Genomic DNA, 24484 nt, shown 5'->3' on the forward strand with positions numbered 1-24484 from the left:
CGGTGTGTTTAGGCTTTTGTGCCATGATTCGCTGGCTTGTTTCAGAAGGCAGCAGAGCTAAAGAAACAACGGTCTCACTGTGGAGGTCACTGACACACAACTTGCCTGCAGGAGTTTAAGCTCTGGGTAATGTATGTACATTGTATATGTGCATGGCTGTGTGTGTGTGTGTGCTCCTGGGACCCACCTTGATGCTGCAGGAGACAATGACTATTGCCAAAATGAGGAACAGCTGTGACATCCCTTATTCCTGCTGTTGGTGCTGGGAGGGAATACTGCAGGACGGGGATGGATTTTCACCTCATAAGGGGGTTTATCTACGCTCGCCACGCAGCCTGGATGACACACAGACACACAATCCATCAAAGCTCATTGCAAACACACTAAGGCACTTATTAACTCACCCCGGCTGGGTCACTTATAACACACTACAATTAGTTTAGAAGGAACACAAGAAGAAAGAAAATGAAAGATGTCCACTGTGAGACAGACTGGTCTCAAAGTGCGGCAATCCAAAATATAAATTGCAGGGCTGAAAAAATCCTCCAGGATTGGCCCAGCAGCAGGACAGCTGCAGCCCAGCGAAGCTGCACTTGGCAGCTGTCCACCTTCATGTTAAGCCGGTCAGTGTCTGGTTAAGCATGTGTCAGTGTGTGCCAGGGGTCACTCACCTTCGTATGGATTGTTGCAAATTCCCGAAAAGATTTGGCTGATGCCGGAGAACGGAACAAAATCTGAAACGTTTCTGCAAAAAACACCTTGACCATGGAAACATTTTTGGCTAAAACGTTTCAAATTCCATTCTGTTCCAGTCTTGAGACGGACAGGAGGACGGATTCGTGTTAGGAATTTCATTTATGCACTGAGTAAACGTGGTACAATGTGCACAGTGTGTCATGACAGACATCCAGCGTTTAATGATGCTTTCAAGTCTGAATTTTGACTTGCCACCGTGTCAACAAGCTTCTAAAGTCTTGGGCAGTGTTCCAGTCACAATCTAAATGAGCTCCTGAAATATTACTGGAAGTCAGACTTGATCAAATCTAAACCAAAGAGCCATGCTTTGTAAATGGCCTGTCAGGGTAATAACCACTGGCAGTTAGCATTAGCTGTATAGCACAGATTGCCGCGGGTGCCTGGGGGACTAGAGCCGCTCTTGTCTGCCCTGACGTCGGGTCAGGACTGGTACAGCTGAGATCACAGCGCTGAGTCTTGTGCTCCAAACACAATGAGACATCTTGCAGTTGCAATAATCCTGTTTATATGGATTTTCTACAACATAAGTGTCTTAATCCTCAAAACCCCTTAAACCATTTAAAAAGCATTTAAAGTATTAAACCGGATTCTGAATCATTTATTTCACCACAGTTCATTCAGAAACATTCACTTATTTTTTTGTTTTAACAAATGCTAAAAGATTCTATAAAAAAACTAAAAAAAAAAAAAAGTCTGCTCTCTTTACTGAAACTAGTAAGCTATTGACTGGAATTACATGACAAAAAATGTGACAAATTTCTTTGCTGATCAACTTTTTTTCTGATTTTGTGATGTTTATAGCTTCATCATTATTATGATTTTGCACAAAGACATGCTTAAGTCCTCTCTACTTGTGGCCATGTTTATGCTGTGTTTCCATTGTGGTGCTTGACTTTATGTTGCAGCTAACAATGAACCCACAGCGACTAAAAATATGAGGAGCGGGAAAACACTACAAAACTGCTTAGGCTTCAGAGGGTTAACAAAACAGTCCAGCATCCATCAAAGGTCATTAGGAATTTGTGCCAACTACAACACAATAACGGTGTGTATGACTTAGCCTTGTATCCTTGCTGTTAGTGTCTCTGTGAGGTTCTTACCGGAGTGAGAGATCAGGCATCATTCTGAGAGTGCATAATGTTTCAGTATGAGTCCTGCTACATGTGTGGCACAAGTGTTAAGATATGTGTGACGGTTTCCCAGGGGTTTCCCTCTGTCTCTCTCTCTCTCTCTTTTCACATGTGGAGACTAATTTCTTAACACACCAGCAAGCCACACGCACACACACACACGCTGCTTTCTGCAACTTAGCACCAAGTAGGAACAATGATTAACCAAACAGGGCTCTCGGTGGAGTCCTACAGGGGGAGGATGATAAAAGGGAGATAGAGAGAGAAAGTGTGCCAAAGTGAGAGAGGGATTGAGAAAAAAAAATAGTTTCTCAACCTGACCTCTGACCCTCCTTCCATGTCCCAACACTACAAATGGCCGAATGAGCATTTACTACATGTGCTTGATATCAAACGCTGTTTTCCTGCACCAGTAAGGAAAAACGTCACACTAGTTAAGGGATTTTGGCTGCACTAGTAAACTAGTGAACATTGTGCCCTATTAGTGCATTTGATATCAAGGATATAAGCTCAACAGGCTTTCAATAAGTTTAGATGCGGGGATGTCATGAGAACAACAGAGGGTTAAATACATTACCTCTGTCTCTTTCACTTTTTTGCCTTCATATTGTATCTGCTTATTTTTAGACATAACACAACACCAAATGGCCCAAAGGCCAAAAAACAAGGTTCTCCCTAAAATAAACACTCACTGCTTATAATGCTCAAAGATGCCAGAACAACACACCCTGAAGACATATGTTTATGAATCTGCTGTGCTTTATTTGTGCACATTTGTCACGTACAATATGTCTGCTTGGGCGCCTTTCATGCGACACAATGGGAATCACTTTGTCCATTTGGTGCGAGCTGGAGTGAAACTAATGGGCTTGGAGGTGTGAGGCTAATTAGGCTTGTGGTATATAGCCGCTCAGAAGAGAGCGCTCTGGGCTCCCAAACCAGATCCTGTGAATGTGTTCAGCCTCACTAAGTTTTCTGTTCTAGGAAATAATCCTGGAGCTTTTATCACATCTGATTTAAGAGGTGGAATGATGCTCAAAAGTCACACAGGCAGAGCCACGGGGACCCCTTTTGGACTTGAGTAACCTCTGTCTGGGAGAGTGCTCACTGTGTTCTGATGTTTTACCTTGTGATGCTACAGCTACTTGTTTGAATAATGTCATATAATTGTTTTTATATTATTGTGAAAAAACAAATATACAGTAAACAGAAATGAGTGACGCAGATTCCCAAACAACATAAAAACCATTCTTTTGTTCAAGTGCATGCTGGATGACTTATTACAATGGCCACTAACAATTACTGTTGTTTGTTGGAGAGTGCTTACCTTTCATTTGATTACAATGTCCAACAAATAAAATTACGAAGGGGAGTGTGTGCACGCATGAGAGCGGGGAAGAGGGGAGCAGGAAGGATTCAAAACAAACCTCTTTGAACACAAAATGCCCCGAGCGCCCCTCCGTCATTCAGCTTTCTGAATGCAGATGGACCCTACGCTGCACCATCTATCTCAGGCGACCTTTAATACCAGAGAGACATCAATGGAATTGATGATCGTTAAAGCAGAAATGCAACTTTTGCAGAGTACAGTCGTCCTGCTTACTGTGCTTTTGAGTAAATTAACCGAGGCAAAGCACGGCATTCTCATACCTCAGGGCTGCAGATGTTACGCTGAGCATGACAGCGCTGGATGAGAGCCCCACTATCTCATAATAGGGTGACACAGAGTTCAAAGGGAGATGGAGCATCACGGTGCAAAACACACTGCAGCAGCAGCAGCAAAGGCAGGATATCGCTCTGACTCTGTACTCTGCTTGACTGATTATTCAGTCACTGTAAAACGTTTCAGCACTCACACAATCACAGATTCACTCCGCCTGGAAGACACATTGAGAGGATTTGATGAGCTTCTACTACCTGTCTGGTTTCACCTGTGAAGACTCGACCTCAAAGTTACAGCTCAGTTGAACGTCACTCATCATGACAGAGGGCTTACTGTTCCTGTCTTTTTACCACCTTTAACATGTAAGCTAACATTAAACCAAAGCAGACCATTCATCTAACTTGATTTGAAGTTATATCACTGACCCAAAATGCTCCACACACACACACACACACACACACACACACACACACACACACACACACACACACACACACACACTGTGAGTTCTCTCTGCAAATCTGTCTACTGGAACTTTTTTTGGAATAAATGTAGTTTTATTTTTAACTACCTATTATGTCAGGGTGCCACAGTCATTGCCTATATACTGCTGGAACACTCACATTCAGTTGGAATATTTCAAATTTTTTCTCCTGTAGAAAATCTGACAACAATATTTAAAAGGTGCAGGGGTACTTAGACTTGATCCACTAATTAAAAAATAGCTTGTGTAGACACATCCCACCAAAAAAAAACAAGCCTACATGAGACAGAGGATAATAAGTTTGTTGAATGAAATGAAATCTCTTTAATTGTGTGGGTGGGTTGAGGCTGGGTGTGTGTGTGTTGTGCTTTTCTCTATCTATACTGCTGTTTATCTGCAGTTACCCAGTGATGTCTGAAGGTCTTTCAGCTATTAAGATAACAGCACAAAAACTGACAGAGAAGCCTCCCCTAAACTGCTCATATGTGTTCAAAACAGTAGCATAATCATTTGAATTTTATGCAACAGGTTTCTGTTATGGGCTCATTTGGGCTATAAATTGTTAAAAAAAATGTGCCAACACACAATAAAATAATGTAAATATCTCTGTGTTAATAAACAAACAAAAAAGTGAGTCCACATTCATGAAGGCAGAGCTGTTAGGTCTAGGTAAGATAGAGTGTTTTAGGATTTTTGAATTCTCCCGTCTGCAAAAAGCTTCTCCGCCGTTTTCAAAGCATGCTGACAACCACTTGGAAACATGACCACATCTAACACTTGTTAGGCAGTCTGCGGATACTGACAAAACAAGTGACCATCTTAGCCAAATTTGGTCCATCTGTCAGCGTGTTACTGGACTTGCTGGATTTGTTAGAGGATGTGACATGCAGCGCTCATCTGTGCTGACTGCTGGTGTTTCTCTGCTGAATAGTGTTTGGAAAATGTGTCAAGGTTTTTTCTCATCCTTCATCTCTTCACAGACTTTTACACACGCTCTGCCTCTGACCTTTTCTAAGTTTCCGTGAATATAACTTTCTTCTTTTTGAAGTGAAATCGGTCACTAAATGCTCCTTTTTTTCTTTTCTTATAAAGACGTCCACAACTCAAAGTCAAATATAGTCTTACTTTGTTTATGAGATTTTAAATAGGGAAGACTTCACAGTCATGTCCCCATCCATCTCTACTAAATAATATTTATTCATAAAGCCAAATGCAGTGGAAGAAGCTGCAGCTGCTTGTTGGACGTGTTATATTCATTGTTTTTATTTAGTATGACTCCCTTCATTCTCTAAGAGCGGGAACATCTCCTCTGTTCCTGTGTGGCCAAACTGTGAAAAAGTGTTTGTTGACAATGACTGGAACAGTGAAGAGCCTTCAAAGCAACGGGCCTGATTTCAGCCTGTGTAATGTGGCTAACCTCTGAACTGCCCCAAATGTTTGTCACTGACCTCATTTACCAAGCGGGAGGGCAGTGACCCATCCTCCGGGATGTGTGCGCTGTGTTGTGATAAACATTTCCCATTCAGAGTTGGCACCTGATGAATGTGCGTGGTGGTAACAATGCCATGATGAGCGGTTGTCTAACATTTGAGATGTACCTGAGCTGTAGTGGGAGTGTGTGTGTGGGTGGTGTTGGCCGGATGCTCTTTCATGAGGCGTTCTGTGTGATGTGTGATCTACATGTGTGTAGCAACAATAGCCCTACAGGGAGCCTTTGATTGTCAGTTCACCATCCTACATTGTTCCTGACACACACGGTTGAGCTACAAATGCTTCACTTCCATATCTCCAGCAGAAGAAAACACTATGTTCTACCAGTTTGACACCATCCACCCCTAATTTGACATGATAACATGGTGATTGTTCTTCCTCTGCACAGCTTCATCTGTGTCCGCCTGGGAGGCCCTAATTTGGACTCCATCACTAAACTGCCAATATCTCCATTACTATTTATCATGTATCCGGTCAAGTCACTCACCCTGTACTCCTGATAACACAAAGTGTTTTCCATAGCTCCATTGTCTCAGATTATAAACCTAATATTGTGCACAAACAGGGTCACCATCCCACCTGTGCTTGTTGTTCTGCATCACTGTTTCGAGCCCACTAGCTCTCTCTAATCATATTCCAAACCAGAGACAATAATCTGTAATAGGCCTGAATGGAGCCTGTAACACTGTGTCGTGCATGTAAATAATGATAGACAACAGCACTGCACATGATTAGATCATACAGGTGGGTGAAAAGAGGTTTTATTTGCTGATATTTTTCAACCAGATATTGAACATGTGCCAACACTGAACACACTGTTTTTTTTGCCAGACTGAGCACATACACCTGTAATGTAATCTTTGATGTTAAATCTTATGTTTGTTCCCTCACTCCTGTCACTATGTGGTTAATTTTGGTGCAGACAGGTGCTGCCACTTTCAGATCAGATAAAGTTAATTAATATCAGTTCTTTAATATAATTCTATATAATTCTGATATATTTCTGTTTTTGACCAAAACTTTGACATGACCTGAAGTTTGATTTTTGCTTCCATGACACCATTGAAGGTGTCCCATTAGGGCATTTTCTTCTGCTTGTGATCTCTGTCCAATGATCAAGTATTGATAAGACACTGAGTATTATACCAAACTACATTGTATGTATTGTAGCTAATGAATAAATAAATAAATAAAAAGAAGCTTCAACACCAGCAACACCCTCTACTGTGACAAACCTGGTTGCCAAATGAATTTCAATAAAAATGCTTCAACAATTGGGAGACAATTGTAATGAACCTCTATATAATAAGTTACCTCTAGTAATTAATCTATATATTGCCAAATATCTAGGATTGTTTACAGTCATGCAACAAAGAGCAGGAATTTATGCACAAAGTTGCTTTTCGAATGCTGAATTTTGTGCATGCTGCAGGGTTTCCCACAGTTTGAGACACACTTGGCTGGATAGCACAAGTGCATCTAACAAATCTCAGAGTAAGCCGAGCAGCAGAATATGAAGCTAAGTGATGATGCCAAAAATGATGTGCCAAAAAAAATGCAGTTACTCAAATGGCCACTTGTGTCAAAATGTCCAACTTTACATCAATAAGTAAACACTTTGACTGCCCAATAAAGACAAATGTGACCTCAGTGCAATTATATTGAACTTACCTGGGACAAATATATAACCTGAGACAGCACAGCTCTCCATAACTCTTAAACCGTGCATGGACAATTTCAAAAAAATGCAAGCCAGCGAGTTGTGCCTGTGTATTTCTACAAAGCACAGCACACACAGCACAAAATTAGTAATGCATTTTGGAGTCAACTCTTGAAAATAAAAAGGACTTGTCACAATAATAAATCTCCCTGCTGACATTCACAGCATTTGCTATAAACAAGCAAGCAAAGGAGCTGCGCAAACACAGCAGTTTCCCCTTCAACAGTTCCAAGCTAGCATGACAAACTGTCTGAGAGCAGAAATCGATCTTTCCTCTGACATTTACTAAAAGCATCACTCGTGCCAAACCTGAGCAGCGTGTGGTGTCAACAGCCTTTTATGTGAAAGTACGCAGCTTCATAAAGTGTAATAAAGTGACGCTACAGCAAATACCATGTTTGGAACCAAAACAAGAACTTTTTCACGGTGTGTGTGTGTGTGTGTTTTGTCAGCATTTCTTGTGCTGCTGTGACATCTTCACTTAGGGTTAATAAGGGCTTGAGTTCAGGGACAGGAACAGCTGTTTGACAAACAAACTCTGTTATCTGAAGCAAGATAAGCACGATAAACCAGCTTAATTAGGTCTAAAAAAGACACACACACACACACAAGAAAAAAATCACAAACTTAAAGATACACAAACACACAAACTTAAAACATGCGCGTGCACAAAACTCATACCAGAGCCAAACAATTAGAGCATAAATGGCAGACTCACAAATATATCATCATCATTTTACATATTTCTCCACTTTTACATCACTTTGTACTGATGAGAGTGTGCTTGTAGAAAGGAAATGAGGCTCCGGATCAAGACAAACAACACGCACAGATAACGATGATCACAAAGATATGATTTTCTTTATGTGTGTCCACATTGAGAATCCAATATGGACACCTAAATCCCTGTGAGAGGGGTATTGACATCATTACATGATGTTTAATATATGTGCTCCTCACACAGGCTCCTTTTACAATGTCATGTTTATAACATAACTCCAAATAGACCTGCTGAATTATGAAAGAGCCGGGAGACCCCAGCACATGCAGCGCCTCCTCCACACTTGGTGTACACGGAGCTCTTATGGATGCTGGCAGGCTGTGTTTATGTGCAGTAATCCCCCGAGCTTCTCTACGCTGCTTTGTCACTGCCACCAGCCTGGAGTTTATCAAACACCGGAGGAGGACCAGTAGGATTTCTCATATACGGTGGTGAGGCTGCACAGCACATACGCAGAATGTCTTAAACCTTATTTAGCCAGGCCAAAAGACGAAAAAAAAATACATCATTTATGAAGGGGACCCTGCTGGTGGAGAGGATACTGTGGGAGGCTGTTTAGAAGAATTAACCCTTACCCTGAAATGTCATGATGATAGAGGGCAACAGAAGACCAAAGAAAAGGAAAAAGAAAAAAAGATGGTGCATTTTCATCTCAAGCTGTTTTTTACTTCTGTTAACAACTACTAATGTGCAGCAGGAGGGAATGACATCATAACAGCAGGGACATTACAGAATTCCCACAAAGCTTAGAACAGTTCAAAAAAGCACTTATGATTTAAACATTAGTTGAATCATGGCTGCAGTAAAGACGATAAACCTCTTATTCTCGATGCCGATCATCACATACCCTGAAGAGACTGACACAAGACAAATGATTTGGGTATTATGTGTAAGTGCCTGATCCCGTTTTTTGTTTTGCCTTACATAAGATATTTTGTAACATCAGCTCTTCAGTTATCGTCAATAAAAAGTAATTAATGCTGGGCTTTGGCTGAACAGACCCTATTAAAGGTGTAATTTCTAAGATTGGAAGTTTTTATGCAAGCGGCAACTTCTGGGACTGAGACATGAAGCCCATGCAGATGTGATCAGAGCCTTTCACAGAGACTCAATCACAGACACCCCATCCATCTATGGTTTTGTTCTCCTGACGTTAGCATGCTAACCAGTTAGCTGCTGGCTGTAATTCCACTTCCTACCACTTGATGAGCTAGTGATCCAAAGAGATCTGTCCTCAGTCTGTCAGCAGTGACACCACTGGGCAACAAATCACGACTGAGGGCGTTGTAACCATGGTAACCAACATCCAAATATTGTTTGCTCTAAACCTGACCAAGCAAATGGCATCTGATAAGGCCCAAACCCAGCTGTGAATGTGCCTCAAACACCCCTCCTGTCACTTTGACAATGGAAAACGCTACAAACCAAGTTCAAGGACGTAGTAACACAGCAAGGAACAGCTAGCCAATCAGACAAACCTCAGCTGGATTAGATTGCCTAGATTAGTGCAGCTTTCTGCTGTATGTACATCAACTCAGTGCTGCTGCTTTCTAGTTACTTCTCATTGCTGGCTGACTTGTGGATTGACTCCACTACTCTGTTCATTCAATGTTCTGCTTACAAATTGATTTAATTTCCCTTTGATATCATGATGCTTTAACGTTCAGGAAACAGCTGTGAATTACTGCTTTTCTCACTATGATGTTCCAGCTGGTTACTTCTAACCCTTCAGGCTATAGCAGTGATTCAGTCAGACATATTAATATGTGCGTATGTGTGTGTGCAGCAGGTTCCTAAAATAACTGGCAGGGATGTGCTTCCTTAAAGCTGACAGTTAAAGTTATCCCACGGGCTGGAAAAGTGAGTCAGAACATATAAAGCTGCGTTTAGGCTTGTTGGTGATGTATTAATTATCTAGAGGCTTTGTTAGCAACAATGCCAGATTTATCGCCATAATGTGGACACTACAGTCAAACACATAGTGAATGGAGATGATTTGTTTCCACTCCTGTCCCTTCTCTTCTTCTTCATCACTCCTCGTCTGTGTTATCTCACTCCATTTCCCCCTCTTAGCATCTGTATCATCCTTAATCTAAATAAACTCCATTCCTTACTACCACTTGGCAGGAAAAGCATAACAATTTGTCTGTAGCCACATCTTCTCAGATATACACACATACTGCAGTGCCACTCTCCCTCACTCAAACACAAGCATGTCGTAAAACACACACACATACTATACATTACATGCATAAAGCCATCATTGTAATAATGTAAACTTTGCCTCAAGAGCTCTTTAAGTTGTTTTGTTGTTGTCTCCAGCTGTTAGCGACAATAAAGTGGGAGCGTCAATGTGTATTTACCAGATTCATCCAGGATGAGACATGTAATGCCTTTGTTCTCCTCTGAGCCGCACAGATACCTAAATAAGCCTGAAGCGTCACTTATTCTCCCATGAAGAGCTTGAGTTCACTCGACGCCACTGACCCCACTTATGAACGAATTAACCGCACAAACGGTCTGGGTCGCAGAAACAGACATTTTCTACAAAGACAAATTCATGTGCAGCAAAGAGCAGAGCGGAGAGCTGAAATCGGGCCGAATGTTGTCAAAAGCTGGCCTGGTTTGTTTTCTGTCATTTAATTAGTTAGGCGAGCCCTGCAGCGCGGCTTCATCGTTTCCCATGCCTGTACGTTGAGTTTATAGTCTGTAAAATAACATATCCTGCCTCTCATCAGCCAGGACTGACATGCACTGTGCACCATCAACATCCTCAATCATTCATGAGAGAATGTGGCAAAGGCAAACAAGACATTGTGTCACGGAACAGCAAGTGGCAGGGTGAGCGAGGGAGAGAAAGTTACGAAGATCTCATGAATGTAAAGAATAAATCCAGAGCAGCTGTGACCAGGACAAATTATAAGCACTTAGATATAAATTATAAATATTATTATATATGAATTATATATACTTTGGAGTGAGGTCGTGGTCACTTGCAGTGTTTCTCTATGACTGTTTTTCATCACTCTGTTTGGTTCATTTTAAGCATTAAACGTTATAGTTTGGGTCCCGTTACCATGGTTACAGCTGTTGACCTTTTTACAGCATGATTCGCTGCCTGCAAAAGAAACAACAGACACGGTCTCATGGCGTCTATGACACCTAAAGTCTGGTTCAGTCAGTATGAATTTAGTTTAAGGCTGAGGCTATTACTAGCCTAATGAATTCTTGATATTAAAGCACATGTTGAGCTTGTTCAAAGACGGGAACATGCTCCTTAGTCTATTATAATGTTTTCTTGTATTTTGAATTTTGTATTTGTTCTCTTGTGTTAAATTAGTTTACTTCCTATTTATTGTCTTAGTTTCCTGGTGTTTTTTAAGTTCCTTGTACTTCCTGTTTTATTTTGGTTCCTTTACTTTTCCCTCTTCTGTGACTGGCTGTAATTGCCTCCACACCTGTCTTTTGTTAGCTCACATACTCCTTGTCCTGTATCTGGGTCCTACCTCACACCATAAAAACACAAATTACATGAGTAGGCTTAAAAAGTCAGACAGCAAGACAGAGACACTGTTCACCAGGACTGCAGCAAGCACTACACATCAAACAAACAGCAGGTCTTTGGACCTCTGACTCTCTCACGGGAGGTCGTTTTATATAATAATTCAGCTAAAGGGACACAGTGACCTTTATGTGACCGAAAGGTCACACAACGCCAATTCTTAAGCTCACTATAGCACAAATAACACGTCTGGTTTTGGGGCGTATACACCCCCATGTGCTATCAGTGGCCTGTGTTCAATTCCAATCCAGGCACGTACATTTCCTCAAACAGGCTGGGTTTGTGTGGGAATAAAAGAGGCCCTGGGGTCTGAAACCAACTACTTTTAGTATCACAGCAACAATTTCCTCTATGGATCAATTAATTGGCGCCTCATAAATGTCAGCAAATAGAAAAACACTGTAAGCAGACTCTCTATAGATCATATGAGAGTATTTCCTGTGTTGTCTGTAAGTGAAGTGTGAGAAACATGCCTGGATGAAGTGTAACAGTACATTAGTCAATAGGTAAGTGAAGTGTGCTACAGCAGGATTGTGTTACAGCTGCAGTTATGTCAGCCTGTTGGAAATGTTTAGGTGGCTATGTAATGCAGGTAATGTAATCAGCAAACAGAGGCTAATTAGGCAGTAAAACAGATGAGCACACATGTGCACACACACACACACAGATTCTTCTATCCTTTTGAGGACAAACATGCTGTAGAAGTGATAGACATTAAATGATAAGCCTAAAGCACAGATGACACCAGAGCTTCACTGCTGTGGATGAATGTGTCTGTTGTACAGCTACTCTGGAGAGTTCTTTGTGTAACAGAGTAGAAGAGGGCACACAAAGCCAAGTGAATTTAGTCAAGTGTCTTCACTTCCACTTGCTTGCATGTTTGCATACGAGCACGATATGATCTGTTGTGCTGTAGACTGTAGACAGAAAGCAGTGGCATGGATGCACTGTGAGCTTTTAAAACAGACCTTCCACGCTGGTCTTGGGAGAGCATTAAAAAAATATTCCATAGCTGCAGTGTGTTAGTGTGTGATGAATATTTGATGTGATGTTTAGTCTATGACAACGTGGCCCAGAGAAGACGAGGGGGGGGGGGGCATATTTAATGGCAGCTCTTTAAAGAAGATGAGCTTTGACAGGAGAGTGTGGTATGAATCATAACGTAGCTGAAAGAAGACAGTCAACTGCAGACAGGTGAGATGGTCATGTCAGAAAAATAAACAGCCGGTGTTGTTCAACAAGGTAATAGAGTCATGTTAATGGAAAGCAACAGCTGATGCTTTGGTAAATTACTGCCTCTTACCCCCCTCCCATCTTATTCAACCGCCTTGTTTAAACAATGTTGTTTCTCCCCCTTCAACTTTCCTTGATGGTGGCCCCAAAAGTGAGTCATTCCCCATAGACCCCCATGTTAAATTGTCCATCTTTACTGGTACAGAAATAGCTTGTTAGGTTGTGCTGCCACTCAGGGCTATTAGTAAGTGCTAACACTTCAGATTAGAGCCTACTGATTTAAATTGGAGTGAATACGAACACAGATTTTGTCCAGCCTATTTTTACCATGATTAAAAATTAAAGTGAAAACGAAACACTGGGTGACAACAGAACATCTTGCGGTGTCAGGGGGACTCCAACTTGGACTCTTGAATGAAAATCTAATTAGTTGCATGTACCATCCCCAACCTACATCCTTACTTGGACTTTTGTGTCTGTATTGGTCCCATGATCAGATGATATTGGTCATTACTAACATATGTTCCTTTAGCATAAACATAGTGTCATATCTAGCTTATGTATTATTGACCTAATGTGGTGCTTTTCTGTGATAATGTGAAGATTCTGTCACCCTATAGTCACCAGACCAAACATTGTACACATTTGTCAGCATTTTTTTTAAGAAAAACTAATTTGGAGATAGTGAACTTGTCTGAACACACAGATATTAAATTTGTGCACTTTCTTTCCTCCATTCATTACATCACACTGCAATCTTCCAGACAGGAAGTATGTACCATTTCATACCATTAGTGTAATCTGTCTCAGTGTATTGACCATATGTCTTACTTTCCTACACTCAGGCTGGGTGAGCCATTTACATCCACTTATAAATAGCATATTGATGTACAGTATAGTCACTGTATGTCAACAAATGCTGACAGGGGGGTAGATTGAATCACTAAAATTTGTGTGTGTGGGTGTTTCCAGTATTCCTATAACAGTCCACAGCAGGTTGTGTGTGTGTGTGGGTGTGTGTGTTAACAAGTGGATAGAGGTCAATGTCTCCCACTGTGTACACAGCATGTGGAGGCCCATGTCCAGCCCCTCTGGGTCAAAAACACACTGACATCAGCAGTCCCTTCGGTGACGCATGAAGGCATGTTGTTTTTCAACTGCAGCTAACAATCGCTGCCACTGAAAACTGAAGAGAAAGGCGTCATTCATTAAAAGGTAACACTCACACAAAATGAATCCTCATCGGGAAGACATTAGTCTGACGCTGTCTGCAATTCAGATCCCTCATTTACATTTAGCCCACATTTTGAACTGTTTACCTGCTAGAGTGCTAATGATGCAGCACTGACCGCTGCCATCACTGCCTCTAAAACATCATACACACCCAGTCACAAATGCCAGAAAAGTGAAATGTGTTCCATAACTGTCTTAAAGGAACAGTCAAATATTTGTCTTTCTAAGATGAGAAAACCAACCGTCTTTTTCAACACCACTACCTCAGCTCAACAGTGCAGTGACTGCCTGACAAAGATGATTAATACTTATATGTATTATATGGCAGCTCATGAGGCTGAATGCTCCCTGGCCAGGACCAGATGTCAGAGGGAGACTGCTTTCTGGACAAAGTTGAGAAATAACCTGGCAATAAATGCAGAAAATGCTCAAATATCTTCTTATGTGAACATTTATGTTCTTCTAAAGGAGACATTTCCTCCTGATTCATGTATATTTCTGTTTCAGTTGTGGCTATGTCTTCTTAGTGTGGGACTCTCCAGTGGGCTCTGTATGCTCTATCACGCATGAAATGCACTCACTCTACGGCTCGTCCAAACTCACGTATGTTACTTTTGTGACTTTTCACAGCTCATGTCTTGTGAAGTCATCCTTTCCTCTTTGAGCTGAAGGAAAAGTAAACCTCTGTAGTTTAAATATTTCTGAAGGAATCTGGGCACAGGACTGTCTGTCCACGCAGTGATCAAAAGCCCTTCTGCATAAGCTACAACAAACATTCAAATCAAGGCTGTGGATTTCATGCGTTACTGCACTTAGAACTAAATAATGAAATATGTTGTATAACAATGTGAGCTCCATATATAGATGTTCAACTTTTTGCATGTTACAGCCTATATAAAGCACATGTAGATGCTGCAGATCAGTTATATTAAGGACTGCGTTTTCATTCATTATTATTTATTTTATTTTATATTACAAGATCTTGTTAAAGCTAATAGATTATTTTGAAAAAAATGTTTACACGGAACACGTGATGGATTCAAGGACTATCAGAAATTTGGATTTTTTTACAATTTCTTGTCTATTTTTTTTATTTTCAGCATTAAATCAGTTAAAAACAGCGACACTTAAGTTGCTTCTATTGTTACAATTTTATGTTATAAACTGTGTCTGTCATATTTCCTGCAGAGTGTGCAAACCAAAGGTTAATACTACTTAATTTACTGAAGCATCAGATGTGTAAAATTGAAGGGCAGCTAATGTTATGTCAATGTTTGACAACGTTTTGTGTATATATTAAATTACGCAGAAATATGAGCAGCTGAGCCTTTAGTCATTAAAAAACAAAAACATCTTTTAATCTAAAATGATGCGATATGGAGTGAAAGTTACAGATCATTGTCAATGTTGTCATGTGGCCAGTGTGCGTTCAAATGCCCGTGGCAAAGCATTGGTTGTAACAGTTTTGAGTTGAGCAGTCACTGAGATAAAGCAATCGTTGTTTGTGCTCTGTACAAAACGAGTTACACTTGACCCTAGACCCACACATGCTGCAAGGGAGGAGGGGTATTTTTAGCACCTCGCCAAAGTGGATCTGAATAAACAGAAAATGGCTCAATACTTTACCTCCTTGGGGTGCACAAAGCAGTTCAAAGAAAGGTAAAACTGTGTTGTGTTCTTTGATATTTTCAAAACCTTTTGCAGCACCTCTGCTGGTATTGATCTCTCTATGATAAATCTCTTGGCTCCACGCTGCATGGAAATGTTTGAGTGCACCGAGGAGGAATTTACAGGCACGTTATCTCCCTCCCTGCTGAGTGAGATGTAAAGACCTGACATGAACATGGCAGCCACCTTTTAACCTTTCATATCTGATCTACAACTTGACCAACGGTCACCCGTGAAGAGCCGCATGCTGCAGCCAACGCTAAGGCGTGTATGCTTGGTCATTAGTGGGTAATCACATAAGCTACACTGAGCCTGATTGTGTGATTCATCTTAGGGCATGACAGCACAAGTGATGTGTTTCCATCACTGCAGCCCACTGATTTCTCTCAGGCCAGCATGACTTATCTGAGCCCTCGCAGATAATTCCAGTCATGACCTCCTCTGTGTGCATATCTCAGCCACATACATGGAGTGATATTTCCCAGATATCCTAAGAAGTTAGGTTAAATAATATCATATGGGAGGGAGCGCTGAAATATTACCCGTCCACATGTGCTGGGCTCAAAAATCAAAGGCTCCTGGCTCTCCACTCTCACTCCCATACATACACTCCCATTCATTTAATCAAGGCTGCTGACAGCTTAATACGTGACATCATCATTTTCCTATAGATAAATCACATTAGAAAAAAACCTACAAAGACAGAAGAATCTAAAAAAACAGGAAATCCTAATGTCTTGCACATAAATTGAAAGGGATGAAATCATGATGTAAAGTCCTGATGTGACCTAATAAATCATCCTTTCATCCATCATGCTGAGAAAGGCATGTAACTGATAAATGGTCTGCATCTTCTGAAGACTTCATCGTTGTCTTCATCCCAAGTAAAAGCTTCTGGGTCTGAGAAATGAAGTCCATGCAGAAAATACAAAACCTGTAGTTCCCTCTGCAGCCTCTGGGGGCTGGCTGTAAAAGCAAGTCAATGCCCATAGACCTCCATGTTAAAGTTAGGATAGGAGATTTTGAAAACAGTGAGAGTCAGCCAGATTTTGAAAGTACCGGTAAACACACGCCTCTTTCTCTTGGAGCTCACCCCGAAGCCACGCCTCCCAATCACATGGACGCGCATTACCTGAAGATGAGCTGTGGTCTGTGACTTCGGTCATCATGCACGTACACAACACTATAATGTTTAACTGTATTGTTGATAGTATTTGTGCATGTTTGTTCCTCTCTCTCTCCTTCATCCTCTCTGTCCTGTCTCCCTCTTCTTCTCCTCCTCTACCTGGGCTGACTGTCAGCAGGAAGGTTCTACTTTATGAGTCGGGTCCTGCTCAAAGTTTCTTCCTGTTAAAAACAGTTTTTCTTGCCACTGTTGCTCTTAAGGGGGTTCAGGCTCTGGGTCTCTGTGAAGTGCTTCTGATTGTAAAGTAAAATAAATATAAATAAAACCACAATTGAATTGAATTAAATTGATTCCATCTGACCACTGTTGAAAAAAAACAAGGTTTACCTTGATGTGACTATTAAATAAATTTCATCAAAGTGAACAAAAAACTATCTTGTCATGGGATCAAAAATGGTTCATCCTCCTCACTGTGCTGACTAAGTGAAGACAGGAAGGACATGATTTGTGTGTTTCAGTTCGGGCTGATATCCAGGAGGAATGTGGTGAGTGTCCGTGCTGTGAAGCTGAAATAGCAAAGCTTTCGGAGAACCAAGAATCACATCTCTGTTTTTACTTTGTTTACTATGTTATAATAGCTTTCTTATGTGTGTGCGTGTGTGGGGAAAATGCATGACGCCATGAGTGTAACAACACGCCCACTTAGAAAACATAAATATATATTAAATGCCAGCTAACTTCTTTGTGTTGGCACTGCTGGCTTTTTGGCTGATGCTGCAGAAACAATTGAGCCCATCCTGCGTGAGGGATTGTTGGGACGTCAGATTGATTAATCTCGCTATTTTCCCCACTACAGTAGGGACAACATCAAAACATTGTTTTGATTTGTTCGCGGGAGCAGGAAGGTAAGGCGTTGGCAGCCATCCAGACCCACAGTATGTGATGGAATGCGTTGCAGTACATATCTGATTCTGATGGTGCACGGCGCTGGCAGCAGAACATAAGAGGAAAAGGCAACAGACACCACCCAGAGACCTTAGAGTAACGTCAAGACACGGCTAAGAGGGTCAGAAAGGAAAGAGGTTTCAGGCCAAGACATTTAGCATGCACGTGTCGGCAAACACAAGCACACAAACCACTCAGGACTGTGGCCTGTGTGGAGAAAATTAAAGATAGCCAGACAGCGGACGATCTATGTAGGATAAACCTCCATTTTCTCTGTTGGCTATAGCAAGTGTTTACTGGCTCTCTTAAAGCCAGTGAGTAACTTAATCAGACAAACGGAGGTTGCCGTGTTGTTTCCACGCTGTTGGGTGCGCTTGGGGAGATTTAATAAACTTCTAGTTTATCAGTTTAACGCTGCACGTGCCTGAAAGTTTCGAAGCAAAATCAGCCATCAGGTTATGGCTCAAAGGAACATGGAAGTCGATGGATATTCAATAAGCAGCTGCTCACATGAAGGCGAAGGCTCCGACTTCTCTCTTAGAAACACTGTGTGAGTGTTTGTGTGTGTGAGAGGAGAGAGAGAAAGATGATAAATTGTCCTAATCATTTATTTATTTATTTTTACTTCATTGAAAGTACTTGGTACTTGAGTACTTGAAAGTTACGTTTAGGAAAGGATGGTGGTTTGTGTTCCTTTTACTACATTAAATACAATTTTAAGTCAGATTTCTCCATCTTTCGGTTGCCATGGAGACTAGTCCCACCCCAAATAACACATTTGATGTGCACCATATTCATTCATCACTAGCTGTACAGAGCTGAGCATGCTCCTGGATCACCCGTGTGTTCATGTGTTTGATTCCATGTGCATGTTGAGTGTTCACAGACACACAAGTTGTTTTTAAGCCGCAGGGCACGCAGGGCTGAGTGGAACCCTGCAGCAGTATCTGGATAGACCCTTATCAAGCCTCTGTTACAATCCAGAGTGACAGCTCTTCGTAGTGGAAGGTATTCTTAGCCCCTCCAGATCCATTCATTGCAGAGGTCTGAATGAAACAGAGCCAGGCAGGACACACTCCTCGCTCCCCTGATGAGGGATTGACACCTCCCATCGCTCTCACCCCTGTCCATCCACTTCTACAGGAGAGTATGTATTTTTCTTTCTGTGATTCATCCCCATGACTCTTTCTCTGCACTGCAGCAACAGAAAAGTGAAAGAGCACAGCCATGGGGTTCCTCTGTCTCACTTGCTCTCTACGTATCAGACGGCTCAAAGGAAACCACAAGAGACAGAGACAGGTATGCAAGACTGTCCTCATTCTTTCTTGCTCCCCTCAGCCATTCTCTACCACAAGCTGTTGCAGAGTGACATCGAGCACTCTGTCATTTTTTTAAGCATAAAGATCCAGCAATTGTTGCCAAATGCAATAAAATGTGTCTAGGGGGGATCCAGACCAAATGAGTGAGACTTAACACAATAAATTAACAAATGAAATATATCATAAACTATGATGCTGTCAGTAATGATAGTATGACCATGATTATGACACTTGTACTACACATATGCTGCAAATATAACACAGGAGGGAACAACAATGGATGACTTTCTGGGGGAGCCTAAAAAGTGACGGACCTGTATGGAATACATAATGATTTATAACAAAGTTGCTGTACTCTGCTGCTCATAAGTGGTATTTTGTTTTTGTATTTTGCTTCCTGTTTTCTTGAAGTTTTGCTTATTATTAGCGACTACACTTTTTATGTTCTCCTAGAAACATTTTCATCCTCGTTTGCAACCGTTTAAATCACCTGCATAGCTCTTACATGGCTGTATGCTGAGCTCTGTGTGCAACCATCAAATCTTTTACCCAACAGTTTTATGGACTGAAACCTTGTAAAGAAAAGCATCAATTTCCTCCCCCACGAGGATCAATCACAGCTGAGATCACACAGAATCAACAAATGACCAGAGGATTCACGACCATGAGCAGAAACACTGAACTCTGAAGCTTCTTATTTTGACAGATCTCACAATGATGGAGCTGAACGGTCTCATATGGTGTACAGTATCCGCTGTACAGTCCTCAGAGAGCACTCACTGCTTTCCCTGTCTGCCCCTTGAGGCCAGATCACAGTCCGAGTCATTTGCCTTGCAAGATTTTTCCAATGCACACGCTGCATACATATGAGAGGGTCAAACATGTTTATAAACAACAGCAACCTTTAACCCTTTACGTCATGCATCGAAAAAAAAAACTCTCTTGATGTATATTGTGTATGCATTGAAACACCTGCTAATGTTTGCAAATCACTGCTAAAGACCAACAAGCTGCGGCTCTGTGGAGCACACCTGTGTGCCTGCAGATGTGGCAGTAATGAATATGTTTCATCAGGTGTTTACATAACAAAAGGCACATTTATTAGGGCCCGGTCTGTGCAGTGTGATAATTCAAAAGGCACAGGGGACCAAGGGCCCACATGTGGTTGCTTCACTTACGTGATGCTGCTCAAGCGGCTCTAATTAGGATATGAATCACTCCTGGCCAGTTATCTCCCCAAACAATTCAATTCTTATGTAGGCCTATTTAAGACACAAAAACACAGAAAATGTGTATATTCTGCAAAAAAAACAAACCATGTTTAAAATTAAAATGATTCAAAATGTGTTTTTATTTATTTATTAGTTTAATTTGTGGTAAACAAAGTTTTTTTATGCAGATTAAGTGTGTATTCATTCAGGACCAAGTGTCTGATAGACACCAAAGAATGCAACAATTTACACACAATCTTGTTATCAAACTAAATATTGGATGATAAAGGGCTATTTGATTGTTTTGTGTTTGTTTCCTAGGTGTCCTACACCTACTTTTTATGCCCGAATCACTGCTTTACGAGCTCTTTTGCTGCATTTGTTCAGCTCCACTTTAACAAAACACACTTGCATGTTTGACAGACCGGGCAGCAGACCAAATGCAGATGCCAGATAAAGAACGGGTTAGATAACATGCCATTTCCACGGGAGTTGTGACATTAACGTTTCCAGAAAGTATCCCAACATGCACCAAACACCTCCAAACAGCACTGAAACCCACAGAAACCCCACCACACTTTCCCAGACGGCTGTGCAGAGATCAATGCGCCCACGTGTGCGGACGCCAAACTGTATAAATATATAGAAATCAAATTACCGTTGACAGCTCGGGGTTCCGCTGAATTTCACAAACGTGTCCTGCGGTGCTGCTCATCATCTGAGCAGCATATTCCTCTCAGTTCAAGTGGCTCCGCTGTAATCCAACTTTCACAATAAACTGCTTCTGTCCTGTCAGCGGCTTTCTGCTTTCAAAATAAAACTCTGAAGAAAAAGCCCCGAAAAGATAAATAAAACAATCAAAGGCTTTTGCTCTGTGTGTGTGTGTCTGTGTGTGTGTGTCTGTGTGTAGTTGGCACCGGGGACCGAGTGAGCGCGAGCCGCACCGCCGCTTACTTGCGCTCCTTGTACCCGTGTGACGTAACAGTACGGGAGGAGGAGGAGGAGGAGGAGGGGGGAGGTTTCTAAACCCGGGGCCATGGTGTGTGTGTGTGTGTGTGGTGCCAGGCCAGCCAGCGTTTCATTTGTCAAAATGAAGGGTTTCTGGTTTGTTAAAAGCACAAACAGTGAAGTGAAGGGACGTGGGGCTTTGTTATTATTGTAGGAGGATGTGTTTATTTTTGGAACATTACTTTTGAATCATTACTTCAATCACTTGTTCTAAATAAATATTTATTAACCCTTTAAATAGACAATTATTTGAGGCGGATTTGAAATATACAGGTTGTATATGAAAAATGCTAAATCAGCCTCACATCACCTCCTTTTTTCCCATAGTGCATCCTGGTGCTGTGTGTTCCACACACACACACACACACACACACACGCACACGTGGACATCCACATGATTCATCAAACTGTGATGCACTGTGTTCTAACACCTTTCTCTCAGAACCAGCAGGAACTTTTTCAGCAGTTTGCGCTGCAGTACTCCTCTTGTATTGGACCACATGTCCCAGTCTTTACTCCTGCACCAATGAGCCATGGCCATCAAAGACACTGTCACTGATTCACTGCTGAGTTTAAGATGCTCTCACCCCATCGACTATACCCATCACAAGTTGGTCCCTTTTTTTTCTTACTTCAACTTGGAGGACAAAATGTTGACTTGCTGCTTCACATGTCCCTCCCACTGACAGCCATGGTAAGCAGATAATCAGTGCTTCTTACTGGCTGTATATATTATTGGCTGCTATCAGTCTATTATAGATATATCAGTATCTACATACATGCTGAATGATAAAAGAATTTTTATTTATCTGTTGTTTTTGTTGTTTTTACAATATGTTGTCATTGCCTATTGATGGAGCAGAACCACAGTGCTGTAAACTTGTATTACTCTGTAGTGTAGTAATTATCTGCATGTACAGTGCGTAACAGTGAGTATGAATGTCAGCTGCTTGCTCGAACAATTTTTATCCTTAATGACACTATACAAACTGTTACATTTAGCATTAGCAGGACTTTTCTGGTAGGGCTGGTTCTGAGGACAGAGGGTGAACACTATGGTTGTGCAGTCAGACACAGTGAAACACCAGAAGAATGATCCAGTTCAATCCAATCCATTTATTACATATTATATGCTTGGTGCAAGTTGGCAGGTAGAGGCAGGTAAGTGGAGGAAAGGGGGCTCACACCTGCACTCAGTCCTCTACTTATACTCTCTCCTTGGTCAGGTCAAAGGTCAAACTCCTCCTCTCCACCACCAACTCCTCCTCTGGGTCTGCTCTTCACAGCACAAACAAAAAAAGAAATTAAATGAATGTATCAAGGTTCAAATGATGTTGGTCTCAGCATTAAATAACTCAGCGTCCTTCTGGCTTTATATTGAATAGTAGTTGTACAGTGAGTGTAATAATGATCTACTCTGACCTCATACAGATGCCCTCTGCTTAAGCTGTGTCCACTAACACTTAGCACATTTTCTCACCATTACATTTTATTTTAAAGAATGAGGAAGATGTACATAAAACAGGAGTATTTAGAGATTTCTGTGGTGGCAGCTGCACGTTCAGCAGCATAGCAGCAGGAGAGACATGGAGGCAGCTGCAGGCTGAGACCTGAGGACGATCATCAGAGTGAGCACCCTCAGGTCTCCTCAGAGTAAAATCAGCAAATCATCAAGTGTTAAAAGTAATACATCATCATTTTGAAAGCTAGTCTAGTCTGCCCTACAGTATGTTCAAATTGAATTCAGGCTGATAAGGACACTCAACTGAAGAACGGGAATGAATATTGCTTAACAAGAATTAAAAACAAAGCATCATGGTACATTTGGTTTTTCTGTTTTCTGCTGTTATTTCTACAATAATAACCTTGTGCAACACTGCTGGGGATACAGAGCTGTTCGATATATAACTAACATATTTTAAGTCCTATTTTGGTGTGTTGTTGGGACATCAAGGTCTACAAACTTCACTCTAGTTTCATAAATATTTTATTGAGTGAACTTTGTCCTGCTCCCTCTGGACTCCCCTTGTCTCCGGCGAGCTCTCAGTTGTCATTTCACAAAAAAAAACAAATGGTGTACGTCCTTATCTTTGGCACAGCTCTTTCATTTGCTATACTAAGCAGAAGTAATTCTTTACGCAGGAGGGGGATTTAGGGCAGGAGTAGTGCTTTAGGCTAACAACAAATGAGGGTTAAATTTGGTAAAATGCAAATTACATTGAAATGCCAAGCAGAAATAATCAATGATACCTTAGTGATAGTCTCCCTTTTCCCTTTTAGCAGAGAATCCACACACTCCACTTTAGGGTGAGGTGAAAGGTGTTCATAAATATCATTTCTTAATATATGAGCAGACCGGGACTTTAATGCATTTCATCCCTGATCAAAACATTGTGTGCAAAACACATACTGAGCATGAACTTTGCCCATAAAAACAGGCTCAAAGACCTTCTGTCAATAAGCTTTGCAGAGCTGAATCACTGATCAAATACACAGGTTTATCCTCTAGCGTTTTGTGTACGATGATCTAATTAGGAGATTTCCACATATTAGTGGTGTGCTGCTATTGTTGGAGATGCTGAGCGGTGCAGAGAAACGGCCGGCCCAGGACTTTTGTCCTCTTGATGTGAAACACAAGACGTACGAGGCTTGACTGAGAGTTGATGTTAAAACACCCCCGAGCTCCACGCTGCCACACAAAACACTACGACAGTGTCCAGCAGCCACTGAAACGCTTTCAAGTCAGAGGCAGCCCCGCCCCCCTCGCTGGTCCTCGCCCCATCCCCTGAGACATTATGTATAACTGTACCTGAATTAGCCTGGCAGATCTGTGGGAGCCATCTGACTCTAAATAACAAAGCCCCCCCTTTGTTTATTTAATCACTCTCTGCATCACTTTTTTTCCATTAGCTGTAACATAAAAAGAGGAGAAAAAAAGTGATTTTGTAATAACACATTGAACAGACCCCTCCGGCCACAAACTGAAAAACACATTCACATATGCATGAGTGTTCTGGCTTAAAATAGAAGAAACCTTATAGTATTAACCAAATAACACAGGAAGTTTGTGTGTGTGTGTGTGTGTGTGTGTGTGTGTGTGTGTGTGTGTGTGTGTGTGTGTGTGTGTGTGTGTGTATGTGCAGCAGCCTCCTAA

General features: G+C 41.5%; 1 protein-coding gene across 5 annotated transcripts in view; it reads right to left on the minus strand.

Annotated features, from left to right (window-relative positions):
- The window catches only part of gcgra (glucagon receptor a), a 30241-nt gene extending 8961 nt beyond the window's left edge, over positions 1–21280 (minus strand). For 2 of the 5 annotated variants that reach the window (XM_028412846.1, XM_028412842.1), the window contains exons 1-2: positions 20981–21280; positions 188–335 (exon numbers count right to left, since the gene is read on the minus strand). In XM_028412846.1, coding sequence (XP_028268647.1) covers positions 188–241 — 54 coding nt within the window. In that variant the 5' untranslated portion in view covers positions 242–335; positions 20981–21280. Of the gene's footprint in view, positions 1–187; positions 336–671; positions 787–1856; positions 2016–20289; positions 20374–20980 lie in introns of those variants that run through there. The other 3 variants (XM_028412844.1, XM_028412843.1, XM_028412845.1) reach the window with 3 other exon arrangements.
- Positions 21281–24484: the final 3204 nt, after the last annotated feature.

The sequence above is a fragment of the Parambassis ranga genome, chromosome 8 (genome assembly GCF_900634625.1).
Source record: "Parambassis ranga chromosome 8, fParRan2.1, whole genome shotgun sequence".
NCBI classification, from domain to species: domain Eukaryota; kingdom Metazoa; phylum Chordata; class Actinopteri; family Ambassidae; genus Parambassis; species Parambassis ranga.